This window comes from Martes martes (assembly GCF_963455335.1).
Source record: "Martes martes genome assembly, chromosome: 17".
Lineage (NCBI taxonomy): Eukaryota > Metazoa > Chordata > Mammalia > Carnivora > Mustelidae > Martes > Martes martes.
In genome coordinates, this window is record NC_137905.1 from 34,451,226 (window position 1) to 34,470,339 (window position 19,114).

At 43.5% G+C, this 19,114-nt stretch overlaps 1 protein-coding gene across 1 annotated transcript in view; it reads left to right on the forward strand.

Moving 5' to 3' along the window:
• Window positions 1-469: 469 nt before the first annotated feature.
• Window positions 470-19,114, forward strand: part of ABCC12 (ATP binding cassette subfamily C member 12) — a gene marked incomplete at both ends in the record, with an annotated part of 63,310 nt that continues 44,665 nt past the window's right edge. Inside the window, 9 exons of the mRNA XM_080828151.1 lie at window positions 470-588; window positions 3,586-3,741; window positions 6,046-6,193; window positions 6,483-6,716; window positions 8,302-8,475; window positions 8,934-9,081; window positions 12,262-12,410; window positions 14,835-14,942; window positions 16,990-17,265. Coding sequence (XP_080684277.1) covers window positions 470-588; window positions 3,586-3,741; window positions 6,046-6,193; window positions 6,483-6,716; window positions 8,302-8,475; window positions 8,934-9,081; window positions 12,262-12,410; window positions 14,835-14,942; window positions 16,990-17,265 — 1,512 coding nt within the window. The remainder of the gene's footprint in view (window positions 589-3,585; window positions 3,742-6,045; window positions 6,194-6,482; window positions 6,717-8,301; window positions 8,476-8,933; window positions 9,082-12,261; window positions 12,411-14,834; window positions 14,943-16,989; window positions 17,266-19,114) is intronic.

The window sequence follows — 19,114 nt, forward strand, 5'->3', positions numbered from 1 at the left end:
AAGAAAAAGAGGTGTGTGTGACAAACTTCACTCTGTGTGAAGCAAATTTGTGTGACAGCAAACACACCTTCCTGGAGCTCTTTTCTTGGTCTGGGATTCAGGGCTGGTCACAGACTATCTCCCAACAGACAATCCATGATAGGCTTTTTTGTCCCAGTCAACCCAAAATGGAAAAGAAGAGGCACAGAATGTCCTGGCTAATAAGGAAACCTCAGAGTGGAACTGAAGGGTGTGGCAGGGTTTCTGGCCACACCTCACCCTCCACCCCCACCTGACCCATAAATGTAGAAAGCTAATTGGTGAAACTGTCTAAGGAGTTGGAGCAAGGAAGCTGATCTGGGTAGAGTATGGGTGGAATGCCTGAACCCATTCCAGAGTGTCCTCATTTCTCAGTGACCTTCCTCATCTTTCTGCTACATAGTGAACGTGTCCCTAGGCCAATAGGCCAGGGCTCCAGGCTGCCATCAGGATGGTGGGTGAAGGCCCCTACCTTATCTCAGATCTGGATCGGCGAGGCCAGCGGAGAACCTTTATAGAAAGATATGACTCCAGCCTAAAAACCATGATCCCGGTGAGACCCTATGCAAGGTAAGCCAGTAGGAGGATTGGATGGAGGGCCGGGGTAGAACCTCCAGAATTAGTTTCTAGCCTATCAAGAGTAGGCACTGGCCCTGCTCCCCATGCTGCTTCTCTATATTCTTGTCTTTTTGTCTTCCATCCATCCATCCATCCATCCATTAGCCACTCCTATCATCCTTTGCTGAGAGAACAATAGCTAGTGTTTAAGGAGAGCTTTCATTGTGCCAGGATCTGTCCAAGTACTTTTCAAACATGGTCTCATTTGCTCTTCACAGCCACCATGGAGGTATTATTATCTTTATCTGATGGGTGGGCAGATGAGGCACAGAGAAGTTAAGTAACTTGCTGAAAGTTCACCAGGTAGCCTTTTTTTTCTGTAACACACAAACTTTCTAACTGTTAACACTTACAAGGCTAAAACAATTGCCATTTAGTTAGCATACAATTTTGTGGTTGGGTCAGCAACTTGGGCTGGGCTTACGTGGGTGATTCATCTGGTCTTGAGTAGGCTTACTTATAAATCTTTTGGTCGGCAAGGTGGCTGCTGACTGGGGCAATGGGGACAAGTGGGCCATATGGGCTATCAATCCCCATCAGGGTATCCTGGGCTGGATCACTTAGTATTAGAGCAGAGTGCCAAAAGGATGAGTTGAAGCATATAGGGTTTCTTGAGATTCAAGTTCAGAACTGGCCACCATTTCTTTCACAGCATTCTATTGACCAAATTGAGACACAAGTCAGCTCAGATTCTAGGAGTGGAGAAATAGACTAGACCTACTGATGGAAGCAGTTGCAAGCTCACAATCCAGAGGGGGTTTATACAGATGGGGAGAGAGGATTAGGTCATTTATGAACTGCAGGATAGGAACACATGTAGCTTGACTTTCAAGCTCACATGCTTAACTCTGACATGATATGATGTGATATTATTAATATTATACTAGTCACAATATCATAAAATGCTGCTTTTTCTACATGGAAAAGGCCCTATGTCCAGACCTCTGAACATCAGAAGGCCAAGTGGCATCTCTATAGTGAGGTGACACAGCATTGCTCTCTTCTAGAATCTCTGGACCGAAGACGCACCTTGAGCCCTCTGAGGGGAGAGGTGAAGGTTGAAAGGTGAGGGAATAGGCTACCATAACTAGCCCCAGGCAGGAAAACACTAACTACCCACTGTTTTGGCTGAGTTATAATTGTTTTGTGGAGAGGCAATGTGGTGTAGAGCTTAAGAAAATGATGGGGACCTTGGAGTCAGCAAGCAGCGGGTTTGAGTCATTGCTCCACCACTTATCAACTCTAAGATTTTGGCCAAGGGCTTTAACTTCTCTGTGCCACTATGTTCTTGCCTATGAAACGGTGTCATTATTCCACCCTTCTGTACATTCCAATGATTTGTTGTAATGATTCTATGAAGTAATGTATGATTTTATCATAAAAGCCACCTTTTAGAAAATTTTACTATGTGCCAGGTACATGGTATATTGTTAATATTCTCTTAGCTCGAGTTCTCCAAAAGCAGAGCCTGAGCTAAGAACTTGGATGCAGGTCGCTCATTCAGGATGTGATCCCAGGAAGCAGGAGGGAGGATTTAGGGGAAGTGAGTCAGGTAAGGGCAACATGGTGTCATCAGTGTCACTGCTGTAGGAATAAGGACTGAATTCTACTAGGTCCTCCTGGGAAAGTGTACAATTTTCCACCCAAAGGATAGGGGGGTGCGTTTGTCCAGGGGCTCCATACTCCATTTGTTAAGATTTGCCCCTGGAGGCATCAGTGCCCTGCAATTCTGGGCTGCACTTATGCTCCTGAGAAGGCACTGAAACAGGTGGTGAAAAGGGGGCATAGCTCACATTTAAGATGGGATGTTGTCAGCTTAAGCCAAGCATCTGTGGCCCACGGCATCCTGGCAGCATCTGCTACAAATATAAAGCTCTTACAGGGTCCAGAATATACTAATGGCTTAGTAATCAGTAGATATTACTCCATGTCTCTGACTTTATTCTGTCTTAGGTGGTTAATTGGTTAATTTTTCAAGGGCAAAACCAAGGTCTTTTCCTCCTCCATTACCTCTTCCTCTTCTTTCTTTTCTTCTCTTCCTTCTCCTCGACTGTTTACTCTTTCTCCTCCTTTTCTTTTTACTTCTTTTTCCTCCTTTTCCTTCTGCTTCCTTTCATTTCTTCTTCTCCTCCTCCTTTCCCCTCCTCCACCCTCCTTTTTTATCTGCTAGCTGATATTTATGTAGCCAGAGCACTTTAAATGCTTTAATTCATTCCATCCTCCTGATCTGCAGAACCATGAGTTTGCCTCCAGCATGTGCCTGCCTAGGTAGCCTCCCTCCGTCATCCCCATGGTGTCATGCCCCGCTCTGTACCTTCCCCATCCTCCTGGGAGCACAAGACATGCACCTCAGCCTCTGATAATCAGCTTCCAGGTCTTCATTTCCTCATGACAAATAGGTCAGGTGCCTTCGTTCCCATGGGCTGGTTGTGAGGTTTGAACACTGGCTCACTAAAAAAATTCCATGGTGGGTAGCATTTATCAGTTCTTATGGCCAACCTTGGCTGATTTCAAGGCAATGTGATGTCACTGAATGCCAAGTTGGGAAGAGATGTGCATAGCACCCTGTTCCATTGTATTTCTACTGTATAGATGCAACAGATTTATATAATCTAAAGACCATAAATACTAGCAAAATCTAGTAAAATAATTAAGAAGTGATGAGTTTCAAGTACTTACCTTTGTCCTTAAGACAATTTATTTAAAATTAAGTAATTTTTAATACTGGCCATGTTTAGCAACTAACTTGCAAAACTCCTAAACGTCTTAAAATCAGTTATCACAGACTGATTTGAGTGGGTCCCAGCACACACCATTGCTCAAATGGCTAACGGGTGGGAATCATGGCTTCTAAGTGTGGCTGTGGTTATTACCAGTTAAGAGCTCAAGCTAGGGACTCAGGGCAATGACCTCTATGCCCTGGAACACAGAGTGTCTCATTTGTCTTAGGCTGGCACCCAACCCTGTGGATGATGCAGGACTGCTCTCCTTTGCTACATTTTCCTGGATCACACCAGTGATGGTTAGGGGCTACAAGCACACATTGACTGTGGATACCCTGCCCCCGCTGTCACCATATGACTCATCGGACATCAATGCCAAAAGGTACTAGGATTCCGTGGGTCACCTCAGGAGAGGAGCCCATCCTATGCAGGGGTCCATGAGCCCTTTGACTGCTCGCCTTTCCTGGGTATGGAAGGACCTCCAGGTCCTTGGGGGCTCTTTTTGATGGGTGCTGCCTGAAACATGAGTTGGGCTGACTGAATTTATTGACCCAGTCTCTGGGGAGGTGAGGACTGGGGAAAGATGGTGTGGAAAAAGGATTGCTTGTGAGCCTAAGGCTTAGGAGCATACTGGCTGGGTTGTTGCTGATTTATAGAAGCACTACATCGGGATGAAGGTGGCCAGGATTTCACTTTGCACTGTGCTGGCTAGACCAACCTGGGCTGCTGCTGAGTGTAGCTCCAGGCATCATGTTTTGTTTTACTTTAAAAATCATTATTGAGCTTTTATATTGTAAAATATGTTTAAGTTGAACCAAATAAAACTGCCAATATTTGACAGTTTTGATTTGCAAAAAATGTAAATGTCATTGGTTCAACCTAATTCATATTAATTCTAAAAAAGTTAAAGCAACAGACATTTAAGCCATGAGAGTATCCCTACTGTACTCCTGCTCTGTTACCCAGAGGTCAGCATTGTTAAACCTTTATGTTGATCTGTCCAGAATTTTTTCTACTCTAATTAAGCATACCGTGTTTTACCATCTGCTGTGGATCAGTACCTCTTCTTCCTCCCATTTACATGTCATGTTTTTTTTTTTCTTTAAATAAAGTGAAGTGTTATAGAATGGTTGACTATTTTGCTATTTTCAGTAAGCATTTATAAAGATTTTTCCATGGCAGCATAAGAATAAAGACATTAACTTCATTCTTTCTCCCAGCTGCTTTGACCTTTGAGGTTGTGATGAATCATAATGTCTTAAACAATGGGGAACTTCTCTAAGACTTTTTTGCACTTGTTTCTTTTGGGAGTCTTCTTATCTTTGGCCACATGTGGTAAAGTGCAAAGTATAGTCTGGAGTATGTGCTTAAAGGACTGGGAATTTTAATCATGGTTTTGCAATTGTTTCTACAATTGTGCTTCCCATCACCCATGTGTTGCAGATATCTCATTCAATGGTAATTTCCCATATCTATAGTCCAGAGAAAGTTGCCAGTGAGATCAGAGAAAAGGAACTGGACCAGTGCCTGTGGAGTATTGGATTTTCCTTCTACTTCTTTGGTCTGAACTTCTCTTTCTGTTTTTAATGTTTCCTTCTATCTGCCCAACATCAACTTGGGTCCTCTTCTCTTCCGTGCTATGCCTATTCCTAGGTGAGTTTATCCCCTGCAAAGACTCAACACCAAATACAACCTTTTAATAACATGCCACTTCAGTCCACGCCTCTCTTCCAGACTCTGAATTCATACGTCCTGCATCCAACTGGACAGCTGGACTTGTATGACTCATAAATATCTTGTATCTAAAGCTGCTTTCTTGATCCTGGGCCCCAACCTGATGATGCTCTTCTCTCCTTCTTGACAAACTCTGTTCACACAGTTTTGAGCCAGAAAATTGGGGTCCCTGATCCTCCCTCCCTTTTCTTTCATATCTAGTTCATCAATATGTCCTGTTGTCTCTGTCCATTCTTTCTCAAATGCTCTTCCCTTAAATCCAGTGTCAAACCACCACCACTTCTCCCCTGGTTGTCAACAGTCTCCTGCTGTGGTCCCCCTGCTTTTGCCTCTACTCCCTCTATAATCCACTATTCTCACACCAACCTGAATGTTCTTTTAGATATGTAAAATGATCTTATCACTTAGGCTTAAAAACCTGCAATGGCTTCCTTTGCTCCAGAAAATAAACCTAAACTCCTTTCTGAGAACTATGAGGTCCCACAGGATTTGGCTTTGCCTCTCCTCCCAGTGTCATGTCAGCCTGTCTCCTCCTTCACCACACTCTTGTCACACTTGCCTTCTTTCAGATCTTTGAAATGGACTAACTCCTCCCTGTTCTGAGGAAGACTACTCTTGTCATTTTTCTGTTGCCTCTGTCTTTTTTTTTTTTTTTTAATCAGAACTGGTATTGTGCCAGAGACGGGCAGTAGGAGCAGGAAATGAAGGCCTGGAAAGTGCCCAAGTGCCGGGTACCAGCTGGTGCTTGTGCTGAGGCTTTGCCCTCCTACCCCTCCTGTATCCCATCTGCCCTGGAAGGGAAGAAAAGAGAATCAGAGCTGCTTCTGTAGAGCGACCACAGCCAGGGATAAGGGTTGTGTTGAGCACCTTTGAGAGGTTTGTCCATCCAAGTAGTTTCAAACAGCAAATGGAAAGGTAAGTCCCTTTCCTTCTTCCTGCTCTTTCATCACAGATTTCGAGTCCTTTGGGATGAAGAGGTAGAAAGAGTGGGTCCTGAGCAAGCCTCTCTGGGCCGAGTAGTCTGGAAATTCCAGAGGACACGTGTTTTGATGGATATTGTGGCCAACATCCTATGTGTTATCATGGCAGCCATAGGGCCGGTGAGTGAGGGTGGCCCTTCCCCTGCCTTGTCAAACAGGTCCCTAGACTGGCAAAGAATGTCATTAGTTACTTTCTCTACGAGCTGGTGAGTTTAGTACATTGTCATTATCTTTGAGCTCCTTGGGGGCAAATTTTCATAAAGCTAATCCTTGTCAAGCACAGCAGCCGCCACTGAAATTAATTATAAAGTTTGCCTCATAAAGTCAGCTTGCCGACATTATCTGAGGCTTCCTATACAAACCTCAACCCCCAGTGGTCCTCTTCTCTCTCCATTGTGCTGTTTTGCAGACGGTTCTCATTCACCAAATCCTCCAACATACCGAGAGCATTTCTAGGAATGTCTGGGCTGGCATTGGCCTGTGCGTAGCCCTTTTTGCTACTGAGTTTACCAAAGTGCTCTTTTGGGCCCTTGCCTGGGCCATAAATTACCGCACAGCAATCCGGTTGAAGGTGGCTGTCTCCACTTTGGTTTTCGAAAACCTGTTGTCCTTCAAGACGCTGGCACACATCTCTGTTGGTGAGGTAAGCTGGTCCAGAGTTTCATTTTAGAAAATTAAATCCTGGCTTTTCTGAATATGAGTGAAATGTGCTTCCTGGATGGTGCATATGCCTTCTTTTTATTTGTCCAATATCCTGCCCATTATATCTTATTTCCATGCTAAATGAGGTGAGGGAGACTCAAAACATCAGAGGAATTCAGTGAAAGGAGGGCTCCATTCAAGCTGGAGAATTTGGAAGGCTTTCTTGTTCCAGCTGACTCAGAGCTGGGGGATGACCTCACTCAATCCCTTTGATTGTCAAAAGGGACACTGAGGCAGTATGGGATACACCACAGGCATTTAAAAAAAATGAGTGAGAAAAAAAATAATAAAAAAAATGAGTGAGGAATTGATCCAATAATTCTGATTGTGTAGAGTTTGGGGTGCCAAAGCCATAATAAAGACTATGCCTACTTCAGAACTTATATTTTCCCTTTCTCTCTTTCTTTCCTTCTTTCTTTCCTCCTTCCTTCCTTCCTTCCTCTCTCTCTCTTCTTCTCTTCTCTTTTGTTCTCTTCTGTTCGACTGGGAGAAAGAGAGAGGGTCAGAGAGAGGGACAGACGGAGAGAGTGAATATCCATACCCAGCGCACAGCCTGACATGGGGCTCGATCTCAAAACCCTGAGATCATGACTTGAGCCAAAAACAAGAGTTGGACACTTAACTGACTGAGCCACCCAGGTGCCCTGAATTTATATTTTCTTAAGCCTTTGAACCTTAGCAATAAAATCCTCACCATTTACACAATAAAATTTCCCCAGTCAAGGGAACTCTGGGTGGCATGAGGTAAGGGAGATTTGCCTCTGTCTTACAGTTGCTCTTTTATTATGTCCAAAGCATCCTGTATCAGTTAAGATGAACTTGGTTGCATAGAATAAGAAAATATAAAGTAACAGCAGATAAATCAAGATGAATTTATTCCACATTTTGCAAAAGGAGTCTGGAAGAGAACAATTCAGAGCTGGTATGGGGACTCCTGGATCTTCCTTTCTTTGTCACTACCCTAGTGCATGACTCCCATAATGGTTTAGGATGGATGCTGGAGGTCCAGTCATGCTAGTCCTGTTTCAGATAGCTGGTAAAAGGAAGGAGAAAAGAATAAGGATATATGTCCTCTAAGTTGAGTTGGCTCCCTTTAAGAATGCATTTCCAAACTCCCATTTGACACTTTTGGCTTATAGCTATCTCATTGTCCTTGACATAATCACATGGCCGTACTCTTTCCACAAAGGAGACTAAAAAATGTAGTTTCTTAGCTGGGCACATTCGTGCTCTGAATAAAGCAGGAAGAAGGAGAGATAGATAAAGGGTAGGCAGCTAGCCATTTCTCCAGCTTGCTCTTAGATGATAATATTTATTACTCTTTATGTCTTTCTTCATTGGGACTCTCAGTCCTAAAATACTGGCCTCTCCAGAATCAGATCAGCATGAGAGCCACAAAATTCATCACGTTTGTCCCTGGGCAATACCCCTCCCCCTTAAGGCAGTTTCTTCTCTCCTTCTCTTCTCAGTTGAGGAGATGTTTGGGTGCTGCTTTCAAAGCCTGATTCCATGTGCTTTCTTTCCAGGTGCTCAATATACTATCAAGTGATAGTTATTCCTTGTTTGAAGCTGCCTTGTTTTGTCCCTTGCCAGCCACCATCCCTATCCTAATGGCTGTTTGTGCAGTGTATGCTTTTTTCATTCTGGGCCCCACAGCCCTCATCGGGATATCTGTGTACATCGTATTCATCCCCATCCAGGTAATGGCAGGTCTTTGCAATTGTAACCGCTGTATGCTTAAATTTTGCACACGTGTTCTCACTGAATTGGATAGAAGGTTTCATTTCCAGGGCAGGAACCTGAAGCCTGTGCCCTCACTTTGTGCTCACGAATGTGCTTTCTTTTCTTGGCACAGTGTATTTTATTTTTAAGACCTTGAATTTGAATGCCCTGGGGGAGAAAGTCATGCTTTTCAGTTTGTCAAAGTCCCCAACACTCTCTTTGCATCCTAATAACTCATGTATTTGTGTCACCTGCTTGATCTCCAGTGTTGTCCCCTGGTGCACATCAGCTGCCACAACTCGAGGGAAGGATGGCTGAGAATCTTAGCCCAACTTCCCTTAGAACTTTTCCTGGCACTTATACTCTGATCCCTGGATTTTTAGGCCAACTGCAATTCAGCAATTCTCTCTGAACACTGTTTGTACCTTGATTTCAGATGTTTATGGCTAAGCTCAATTCAGCTTTCCGACAATCAGCAATTTCGGTGACAGACAAGCGAGTTCAGACAATGAATGAGTTTCTGACCTGCATAAAGCTGATTAAAATGTACGCCTGGGAAAAATCTTTTACCAATACCATTCAAGGTAGGACATGCTGGTGCTTGAAGAACCACTTACTCTGTAGAATGTACTCTTCCAAAGTGTTCTTAAGGTTCCTGGGGCCAGGCATTCCAGAAAGGGGGCTGTGGGGACCCCTCGAGCTGCTTTGCAGGCTTTTCAAAGGATTGCAGAGGTTTTAATAGACCCAGCATCTGTTCTGGTGAACCCAAGTGCTCAACAGGTGAGAGGCATAAGGTCTAGCCTTTATGAAGGCATGTGGATGTTGGTACTGACCAGTTACCTTTCACAAAAGTAATCCACTAAAACATTATGAAGAGAAGAGCTATCTCAAGATATTTCCTTGACTTAGAAGATGTATACACATACACAGGCACACACTCACGCTTATGTATATATATCTCCTTGCCTGCAGCAACATCATCATGATTGGATGACCCCCTGACTTGACATTCCTTGCACAGATATGAGGACCCATACATAGCTTTTTAAAAAAGATGATATTAAACCATTACAATCAAATATAAATGCAAATCTAATTGCAGGAACATTTACATAATTGCTGACATAGACTCAGGTGGTTGACCGGCTAATGATCTGAACCACTGTTACAATTGACTCTCTGGATGTACAATTACACTTTTAGATCAGCATGTAATTGGCCCTGAAGCTGTGTATCTGTGTTTTAGGGAGTGGGTTTAGAAAACTTGCTTTTGAGATTGCCCAAGGAAATGCTGCAGTTTGGGACACTGGAAACCCTTTGGAACATTCCTTGAAGACCCAGAAATACTTCCTTACACCTTGAACTCACTTTAGTACAATGATTTGATTAAACTGGATTCCATTTGACTTAGTTCAATTTAATTCAACTCATTTTAATTCGAGTCAGTTTAACTCAATAAATATTTATCAGCTTCCTGCTATGTGCAAGGTCATGGGAGCTACATAGAAAGATAAGAGAAAGGGTTCCTGCTTCTAGGATGAAGGAACAATGAGTTAACTAAGCTCAACAGTAGCTATAAGTTTTTGGCTCTACCTCTAGAATATGTCTGGAATCTGCTTCTCTTCGTTCTGCTGCCACCCTGGTGCAAGCCAATATTCTCTCCCTTTTGGAGTATGGAAAGAACTTCCAGATGCAACATTTGCTTTCTTCCCTCCCCCTAAAATCCATTATGTACTCAAAAACCACTGTGACCTTTGAAAAATGTCAGTCAGATCCTGTTCCTCCCTGCTGAAAAATCTTTAGTGGCTTCTTACCACACTTAAGATTATTCCAATTTAGGACTTTTGATTTAAATCCAAATTCCTTGGGGCGCCTGGGTGGCTCAGTGGGTTAAAGCCTCTGCCTGCAGCTCAGGTCATGATCTCAGGGTCTTGGGATCGAGCCCCGCATCGGGCTCTTTGCTCAGTGGGGAGCCTGTTTCCTCTTCTCTCTCTGTCTGCCTCTCTGCCTACTTGTGATCTCTGTCTGTCAAATAAATAAATAGTCTTCAAAAAAATAATAAATCCAAATTCCTTTCTATAGCCTATTGGATTCAACATGATCTGACCCCTGAAGACCTCTCTGATCTCATCACATCTTGTCCTAACCCTTGATAACTCACTTGGGCCATGAGAAACTTCTGTCTTTTTTTAGAACAACATCCATGCTCATTCATACCTCAGGATCTTTGCAGTTGCTGTTCTCTCTGCCTGAAGTGCTCTTGTGCTAGATTTTGATGGTGACTTTAGGACTCCTCTCAATGTCGCTGACACAAAGAGACCTTCTTGACTATAGCTCTAAGCAGGCCCATTCTCTACCAATTCCTTTTAATCACTTCATCTTGTTCATTTCTTTCCTATCGCCCAACAAATTAGTAATGACAGGATTTGTTTGTTTATTTCTTTATTGTCTGTCTCCCCAATGGAAAGAGAGCTGAGACTCTGTTGACTCCTATGCTGTCCAATGCCAAGCACAGCACCTGGCCAGTAGTAGACATCAGGTTAAAATTTGTTGAATGAGTGAACACATGAATTGACCGTAGGATAAAATGGGGAAGATGTCACAAAGGAAATGGAGAGAAGCTCCAGGAGGGTGAGGGGGTGAGCACATCCCATTGGAGAGATCAGGAGAAGCATCATGGCAAAAGTGGCATTTTAGAAAGGCCTTGAATGATAGCAAGGATTCAGACATAGACGGAACTGGGGAAGACCCCTAGCAGGAACAAAGGCCTAGAGGTGGATATGTGAGGATGTGCTTGGGGACAAGGAGGTGGGTGGTTTCGTAGAGGTAAAGGGCATGTGGACAGCAAAACTTTGGACTGTGGTAGAACTGGGTTCCAACTGTGCCATGACCAATTAAAAAGCAAGTTACTTAACCTGTGATGGCTTTTCTGTCCTGCCAGAGGGCATAGTAATAGCTCCTCCCTGGTCACACAGTGATGAGAGTGATCAAATGAGAGCATTACACAGTGCTCAGCCGAGCACTCAGTAAGAATGGTGATGGCCCCATGATGCCAGTGTGAAAGGGTTTTTGCAGAAGAGGCTAGAATTGGAGTTAAGAACTTTAAACACCAAGAGAAGGAGGTTTGACTTTAACTTGTGAGCAATGTGGAGGCATGGACCCCATCTGGACTCATGAAAGGGAGAAATGTTCTTGGGCTTTGGTAGTTGTTCCTGAGACACAGGACAGGAACCCCAATTTGGCAGTCTCCAGGCTTGGCACAGGTGTTTTATTTGGTTTTTATAGTATTTAAAAACTTTCCAATCAGTTCCCAACATTTACAAGTAGAAGGATGTCCCACAAAATTCCAGATCCCAGTCTTCAGAATAGCTAAAGGTCTGGGGACCCTGGGCTGCCCTGCATTGAGAGGTTGTGGCCCCTTTCACTGAAGCACGTGGTCCCCATTTTGCTATACTCCACACCTTCCCTCTGGTCTTACTCTCTGCCCACTGCCTTCATTTACATTACTTGCCTAGCTCCTGTAGACATCCATGTGTAGGACTTCCTGACACAGAATCAGGATTGGAAAAGACCCCAGAAACCATCCAATATGGCAGCTGACATGCACCGAATTCCCAGTTTGTGCCCAGGACTTTCTGTGCTTCCTCTAGTTTAAACTCCACAACAGGAATCCTAAATTCTCTTTTATAGGAGGATCAGGTAGGGGTAAATACATTTCTTAGTGCTGCAAAATAAATCCATCATGGACTGTTCTCTATTTACAGATATAAGGAAGCAGGAAAGGAAATTACTGGAAAAAGCTGGATTTGTCCAAAGTGGAAACTCAGCCCTGGCCCCCATTGCATCCACAATAGCCATTGTATTGACATTCACCTGCCACATCCTCCTCAGACGCAGGCTCACTGCCCCAGTGGTAAGAACCATCTCCAGAACTGGCTTCCTTCACACTGTAGCACTGGCAAGGGCCAGGTGGGAAGCGTCTCCCTGCCTGCAGAGGCCCGGGACTGGACTGGCACAGAATACCCAATCATGGAAGGACCAGAATTCTGTCTTGACTTTTAAAAACAAGTCCTTGGGCTGCGGCGAGCCCAGGATAGCCCGACAGTGACTTTTGTTCAGTCTACGTCAGTGCAGGAGTAGTGGTTAATGTTGGAACACAATTTGACATTTGGAAAACAAAACTGATATCAGAGGAGGACTTGGCTGCCTTATTCACAATTATTCCTACGCTTTTTAAGAAGGGAAGTTTGTGAGAGTTCTCTTGGTGGGAGGAGTTGTAGGTACTGGGAGATGCAAGGGTCAGAATCCCCCTTTTCAAAATCCTAACTCTGGTACTTTACCATGACAGAGGCAATTCATTGAACCTCTCTTGCTTGGTTTTATTATCTACAAATGGGGTTATAATAGTCCCTGTGGTTGTGAGGACTGAAGGAGTTCTATAAAAGAAGGCATGCGGAACAGCGCCGGGTACGTTGTAAATGCTGTGTAAGTGTTTGTTGTTCTTATTAGCCTGATGCTCACCCAGGCCAGGCGATTTTGGGCTGAAAGCCTCCGAGGGAGAATTAGAATGAATGCGAGATGCTCAGGTTTTTTTTTTTTTTTTTTAAATAAGGTGGTCTGTGCACTCAAAGGTAAAGAAACTCTGGGCTAGATGGGAAACAGCTCCTGGCTGAAATAAACAGCTGAGTTAATAAACCCAGTGTCTGAAGGGTAAGTGAATGGAGGAAGGGCAATAAAAACAAGAAAAAGAGAGAGAGAGAACGAAATAAGCAAGTGGGGTCGCAGAGCAATAGTTGCGCCAAAAATCACAGATTTTGAGGGGAAGGGGGATGTGTGAGAAGGCAGGGTGCTCTTGCTGAGGGGGCATCTGTTGTGGGGCTGTCAGTCCTGGAACCTCCCTGTGTTTCTTTTGATGTGCTTTTTGTTTTCTTGGGTTCTTCACACGCAGTTTACTCACACACTCTGGGGGCTTGAATTCAGCCATGAACCCAAAGCCAGAATGAATGGCAATGACATACCAAAGCCTCAACAGAAGGCTTTTCAATTATTGTGACTGTGTTCTATGATCCCAAACGATGACAAAGAATTCTTTCCTCAGCAATACATCAAGCAAATTTAAAACCAAATTGAGTGCACATGGTTAATATTTTCTAAAATGATGATTTAGAAGAAATGTAGGCCAAGAACAAATTCTCCCAAATGCAAGACACATATTTCTTCAGATTCAGAATCCTTTGTCTTCTCTGTCAGGGCCACATCAGTAGGAGGTCAGTCCCCAGGTGCTGGCTCACATCAGGCAGCCCGAGTGCTGTGTCAACCAAGGCCTGGGTTTTCTGAGCCAAGATAGTGCTTGGGGACTTAGGAGAGCTGAGTTGTCTCTGGGGATGGATTTGGGACCAGATGTGATGAAGACAGCATTCTTCATTGTCCCCTTACAGAACTACTGAGGATTAGTTGAAGCCCAGGGCTCTGTCCACGGGGCCCATACAACAGCAGGAAGGATCACTCTGGATTTGTTGATGGAAGTTGTGTTATTAATTCCTTAAATGGGTGCTTAGGGAGAAGTTGCTAATTACAAATTGGACAGATGAGAAGATGAAATCTGAGAGATGAGATCATGCACCCCTGGGGCACTGATGGAGTGAGGAAACTTATCTTCATTGAGGCTGTATGATGTTAACTACCTACCAGGCAGGGCTCACTGAGAAAGGTCCCAGTAAGGAGGGAAGGTGATTTTTTGGGAATGGCAGTTGAACAGAGGCTTTCAAATTTCTCTCAGACATGTGGTGAGGGTGTGGAGGCCAGAGCCCAGGGGTAGGAGAACCAGAAATCACTCTCCATCCACCAGCATGGGCCAACTCGTCCTTCCAGGAAACTTCTGCCTTCATTCTGGGGCTGAATATGGTATGGATAAGGACACTCTAGATGTGAAGGGCCAGAGGCCTCTGAAGAGACTGGAAAAAGAGGATAACTTAGGACAATCCATGGGGTTTTGGGTGAATGGTCTAGGCCTTGTAAAGATGTGGATGGAGACTTCCAAACACATTCAATTAGAGGACTTCCTTGGACATTATCCTCTCTGTATTGACAGAGACAATGGATAAATCTCCCACCATTCTGATGAAAATCCAGAGCAAAAGAGATTAAGATATTGTTATCCCTAATTTGCCAGCCCATGATTTGTGAGCCATGAAATGGGGGGGGGGGAAAGGTTCCTGTAAGAATTTCAACTGTGCCATTATTTCTCATCTCAACAAATATGATTCCTATAGATATAATGATTCAGAGCCAAGGCAACATCTCATCCTAAACCCTATATTTCTCTTTTGTTCTTCAGGTGTTTAGTGTGATTGCCATGTTTAATGTAATGAAGTTTTCGATCGCAATCTTGCCCTTCTCTGTCAAAGCAATGGCTGAAGCCAATGTCTCTTTGAGGAGAATGAAGGTATAACTAATGCTGGGTGAGTAGGGAAGAGAGATCTCATTTTTGGGTGGGAAAATTCTCAGATATGGGGAAGCTGTGTCAATCCATTGGAGGGCTGTGTCACTGGTTTGAAGAACATTGAGAGAAGACCCTACATTCAGAGTTGGATCAATAAATGTGCATCAAAGGATATATAAGGGGAGCTTTATAAGGTGGTCTGCCCTTTTAGCAAAAATGAAATAGAATCTCCATACATGGAGATGATGTTCCTGAACCTCTTTTTCCAAGCTATAAATCTTAAGTTGTCCCAGGAATGGGGCTAAGTTTGCACTGAGCCATCCTCCTCCCCTTTACCTACCTGGTTTGTCCTATGATGGGCGTGGTGATGGTAGTGATAAAGAGGGTGGTGGGGCACCACATTTATACATTTAGTTACTTTATTCATTCAGTCAGTCAGTCAGTCATCAGAGATCTACTGTGTCCTTCCCATATATGAGGCATTGTGGTAAATGAAAATAAGAGGAAGAGAGAGCCTTTACTCTCAAGAGCTTTCCAGTCTAGTGTAGGACCAGGTATCCCAGGAATTGATGTATGCACTAAGGATACATGACTTGTGAAAAGGGTATATAAAGTGGTTTTAAAGTTCAGGCAAGGGAAGGAAAAGGAGGAGGGTGTTCCAGACATGTGTGAATTAATTGAATAATTTTTTTTCACTCAGGCCAGCAATCTGGAAGTCATCTTAGGCATCTGAGGTGCCTGTATCCATCCCTCTTCTCCCCTACTATTTACATTCAACTAATCCAGAGCCCTGTTGGGTCACCTTCTGCTCACTGTATTTCCTCAATTTTAAGAGTGCTGTTTGTAAGATTGGGTTGGAAGGTGGCACTGTTGACTCATCACTTCTTGAACAAAACACAAACATGAACACCATCACGTTGATGGTATATATTATATCAGATGTCTTAGGCTAGAGGAATAATGCTATTTCTTGACTCCTCAACTTTTTCCTCTGTCCCTACTGCCATCACATTCATTCAAGACCTTATCATCTCTCATCTGAATCATCACAGTGACTTATGAACCTATCTTCTTTTTCCATTATTGTTCTCCTTAAATCCATATCACACTCAGCCCCCAGAGAGCTGTTAAAATATTGGTCTGACCACTGATATTCACCTGCTTGAAATCCTTGAGTCCTTGTTCTCTCTATGACTGAGACTGAGCCTTCCATCAGCAGGTCCTTAGTTATGTCTCCACCTGATTGCCTATACCCTTCCTACCTTGAGCTCTGTCATAACGCTGAATTGGTTGTTTCATGCCCCCACCCCAATAAACTGTGGTGTTGCATGCTTCCTTGCCTTTACTAATGCAATGTACTCTGTTAAAAAGTTTCCATCTCCTCTTCCCTCCCTCATCTTTGCCTGTACAGCACCTATACAGATTCAGCTTTGGCTCGAATACATGGCCTTCAGGATGGGGAGTAGAGTTCCCTTCTCTGGAAGTTACAGTGTTTTGTTCTTATTACATTTCCCTGAAATGTCTGATTATGTTCCCATCTTCCCCTAGACAGTAATCTCTTCAAGGACAGGAATCTTGTCTTATTCATAATTGTATTTCTGCTGTTTACCCCAGAATGGCAGAGGGTAGGCACTTGGTAAATGTTTTATTGAACTGAGCTGAGTGGGAACTTAGGAAGAAGACACAGTAGAGGCTGAGCATGTGACCTTGGTTTCATAAGCATCAGTGCCAGGTAATGAAGCCCACCACCCAAAGCTGGAAAAAACTTACTACCTTGGGCACGAAGAAGAAATGTACCTGATATTAGCATTCTCCAATGTGGGTGACCCACATAGACCTTGTGGTTAAAGAGATATCTGTTCTAGATAGCATGAGCTAGTAGACTATTTCTGCTGCAGCTTCTCCTAGGGGAAATATCTTCAGGATATCTTCTCTGAATGTCCTAAGTAAAATTGCCAAGATTATGATTTTGGGTCGTCAGAAGATATATTGGGATGGTTCTTGCAAATGGATAATGTCTGCCCAGTTAATTTTGTCTCTTTAATCTTAGAAAATTCTCATAGATAAAAGCCCCCCATCTTACATCACCCAGCCAGAAGACCCAGATACTGTCTTGCTTTTAGCAAATGCCACCTTGACATGGGATCAAGAAACCAGCATAAAAAGTGACCTAAAGAAAGTGCAGAATCAAAAACATTGTCTCAAGAAACAGAGGCTAGGGGCCTACAGTTTGAGTTCATCAGCCCACGGAGTTCCTGGCCCAGAGGAGCAAAGTGGTAGCCCCCCAAAATTGGTTCTGCACAATATAAACTTTGTGGTGAGAAAGGTGAGTATGTGTTCTACAGGTGTGGCTTCCATCTTTCTTCCTTGTATCACACAGCTATGGTCTTATCCAGTCCTAACATAATTCCGTTTGAACTGGGGGTGGTGATGGTGGTGGGAGGATGTATCTAAGTTGTTTTCTTTCCCCAATTTTAAAATTATGTACACGGTTAATGGAGACATTTTCTTCAAGCTGAGAGAAGATGGTGGTTGTGTTAGTACTGATCTTCAAAGTCCAAGGGAACCAGTTTTAATGTTGAATGAATAATCCATTTCAGGTGGATTATAGGCTCAAAATGACTATCTTTTATAAATCAGGTGGATTCTAGGCTCAAAATGACTATCTTTTATAAATCTTTTTAGATTTGTTCTTAATTTCACAATGAAGTACTATGATGTATAATAACTGACAATTAAGAGCACTTACTATTTACCAGGTGCATAATTAACTCATTTAACCACCCCAACAACCTAAGAGGTAGGTACCGTAGCTACCCCCACTTGATGGTTGAGAAACCTGACACACAGGGAGGTTAAATAACTCACCCAAGACCACACTGCTAGCAAGTGGCTTCACACCGAGGGCACCTGGCCCCAGAATCTATGATCTTCAGCAACACACTTGTTAAAAGCAAATGAGATCAACAAGCAACCCAGGAAAGGAAACCAGCCAATCTATTGGCTGCTCCCCCTCAGAATTTAGACAAAGCTCTGCATTTACAGAATGTGTGGCCTTCTCCTACATGTGATTCTCTTGCACTGGGAACTCAGCAGCAGTGCTCTGGGGATGGCAGTGTTTGTTGATTTTGCTGCAGAGGGCTCAGCATTAATCTTGTGCCTAGTATTTTATTTTATTTTATTATTTTTTAGGTATTCTTTTTTTAATTAACGTATAATGTATGGGTACAGGTCTGTGAATCATCAGGCTTACACATTTCACAGCACTCGCCATAAACTTGTGCCTAGTATTTTAATCTCCCATGTTGTTGACTCACCCTTTTGCCATGTGAGTTCTATAGAAGGAGAGGTTCCTATTTATTATGTGATGCTAAGTTCAATAGCTGGTGTAGGGTGGTACTTCTTGTTGTTAACAAGAGCGGCTGCCATGTATTTGTTGGAAATGGTATTTGTTTGGCTGAGTGCAATTGAGCTAGGTTCTCAGATAAGTCCTGCTGGGTACAAACCATTTTGCTTTCTCATTCCCTTCCCCCTGCCTGTGATGTGCAGCACCTGGATTGCTCTAACTATGCCTTTAGAGTTGCTCCAGAGAGGCCTCAGTGAAGTACTCTTGTGTTTTAAAGAAGCTGCCTTTTACCCTCCTCATTGCTTTCCTCCTCCTCATTATGTTGGTGACTCTTGGGCTTGTGCATCAAGGACAGGGTCAATGTTTTCTGAAACAAGGGGGCAACACAGCATTGTGTGGATTAAGGGTATGCCTCTGGAAACTGGTGTACGTGTGTTCCAGTCCCAGCCACTTGTAGCTGTGTGACTTTAAATATACCGCATAACCTCTTAGAACCTCTCCTCCTTTACCTGCTCAATGGATATTTTAATAATAGTAGCACTTTATAGGCTGGGCGTGAGAATTGAGAGACATCATACAAAAACACTAAGCCAATAGTAAGTCTCAACTGATGTTAGCTATTGTTGCCTTTTTCCTCTCACAACCAAGTCCATCTTAAGAGCAGCCCTTAAATATCTTAAATTCAGAGCATCCATATTTTCCCAAATTTAGTTCCAGGATTCCATTGGGCTATAGCCTCCTTGAGGTCAGGCATGTATCTGTCTCATTCACAGTTGTGACCTTGCACCAAAACAGGTGCCTGGCATAGCATAGGTTCCCAAGACTCTTT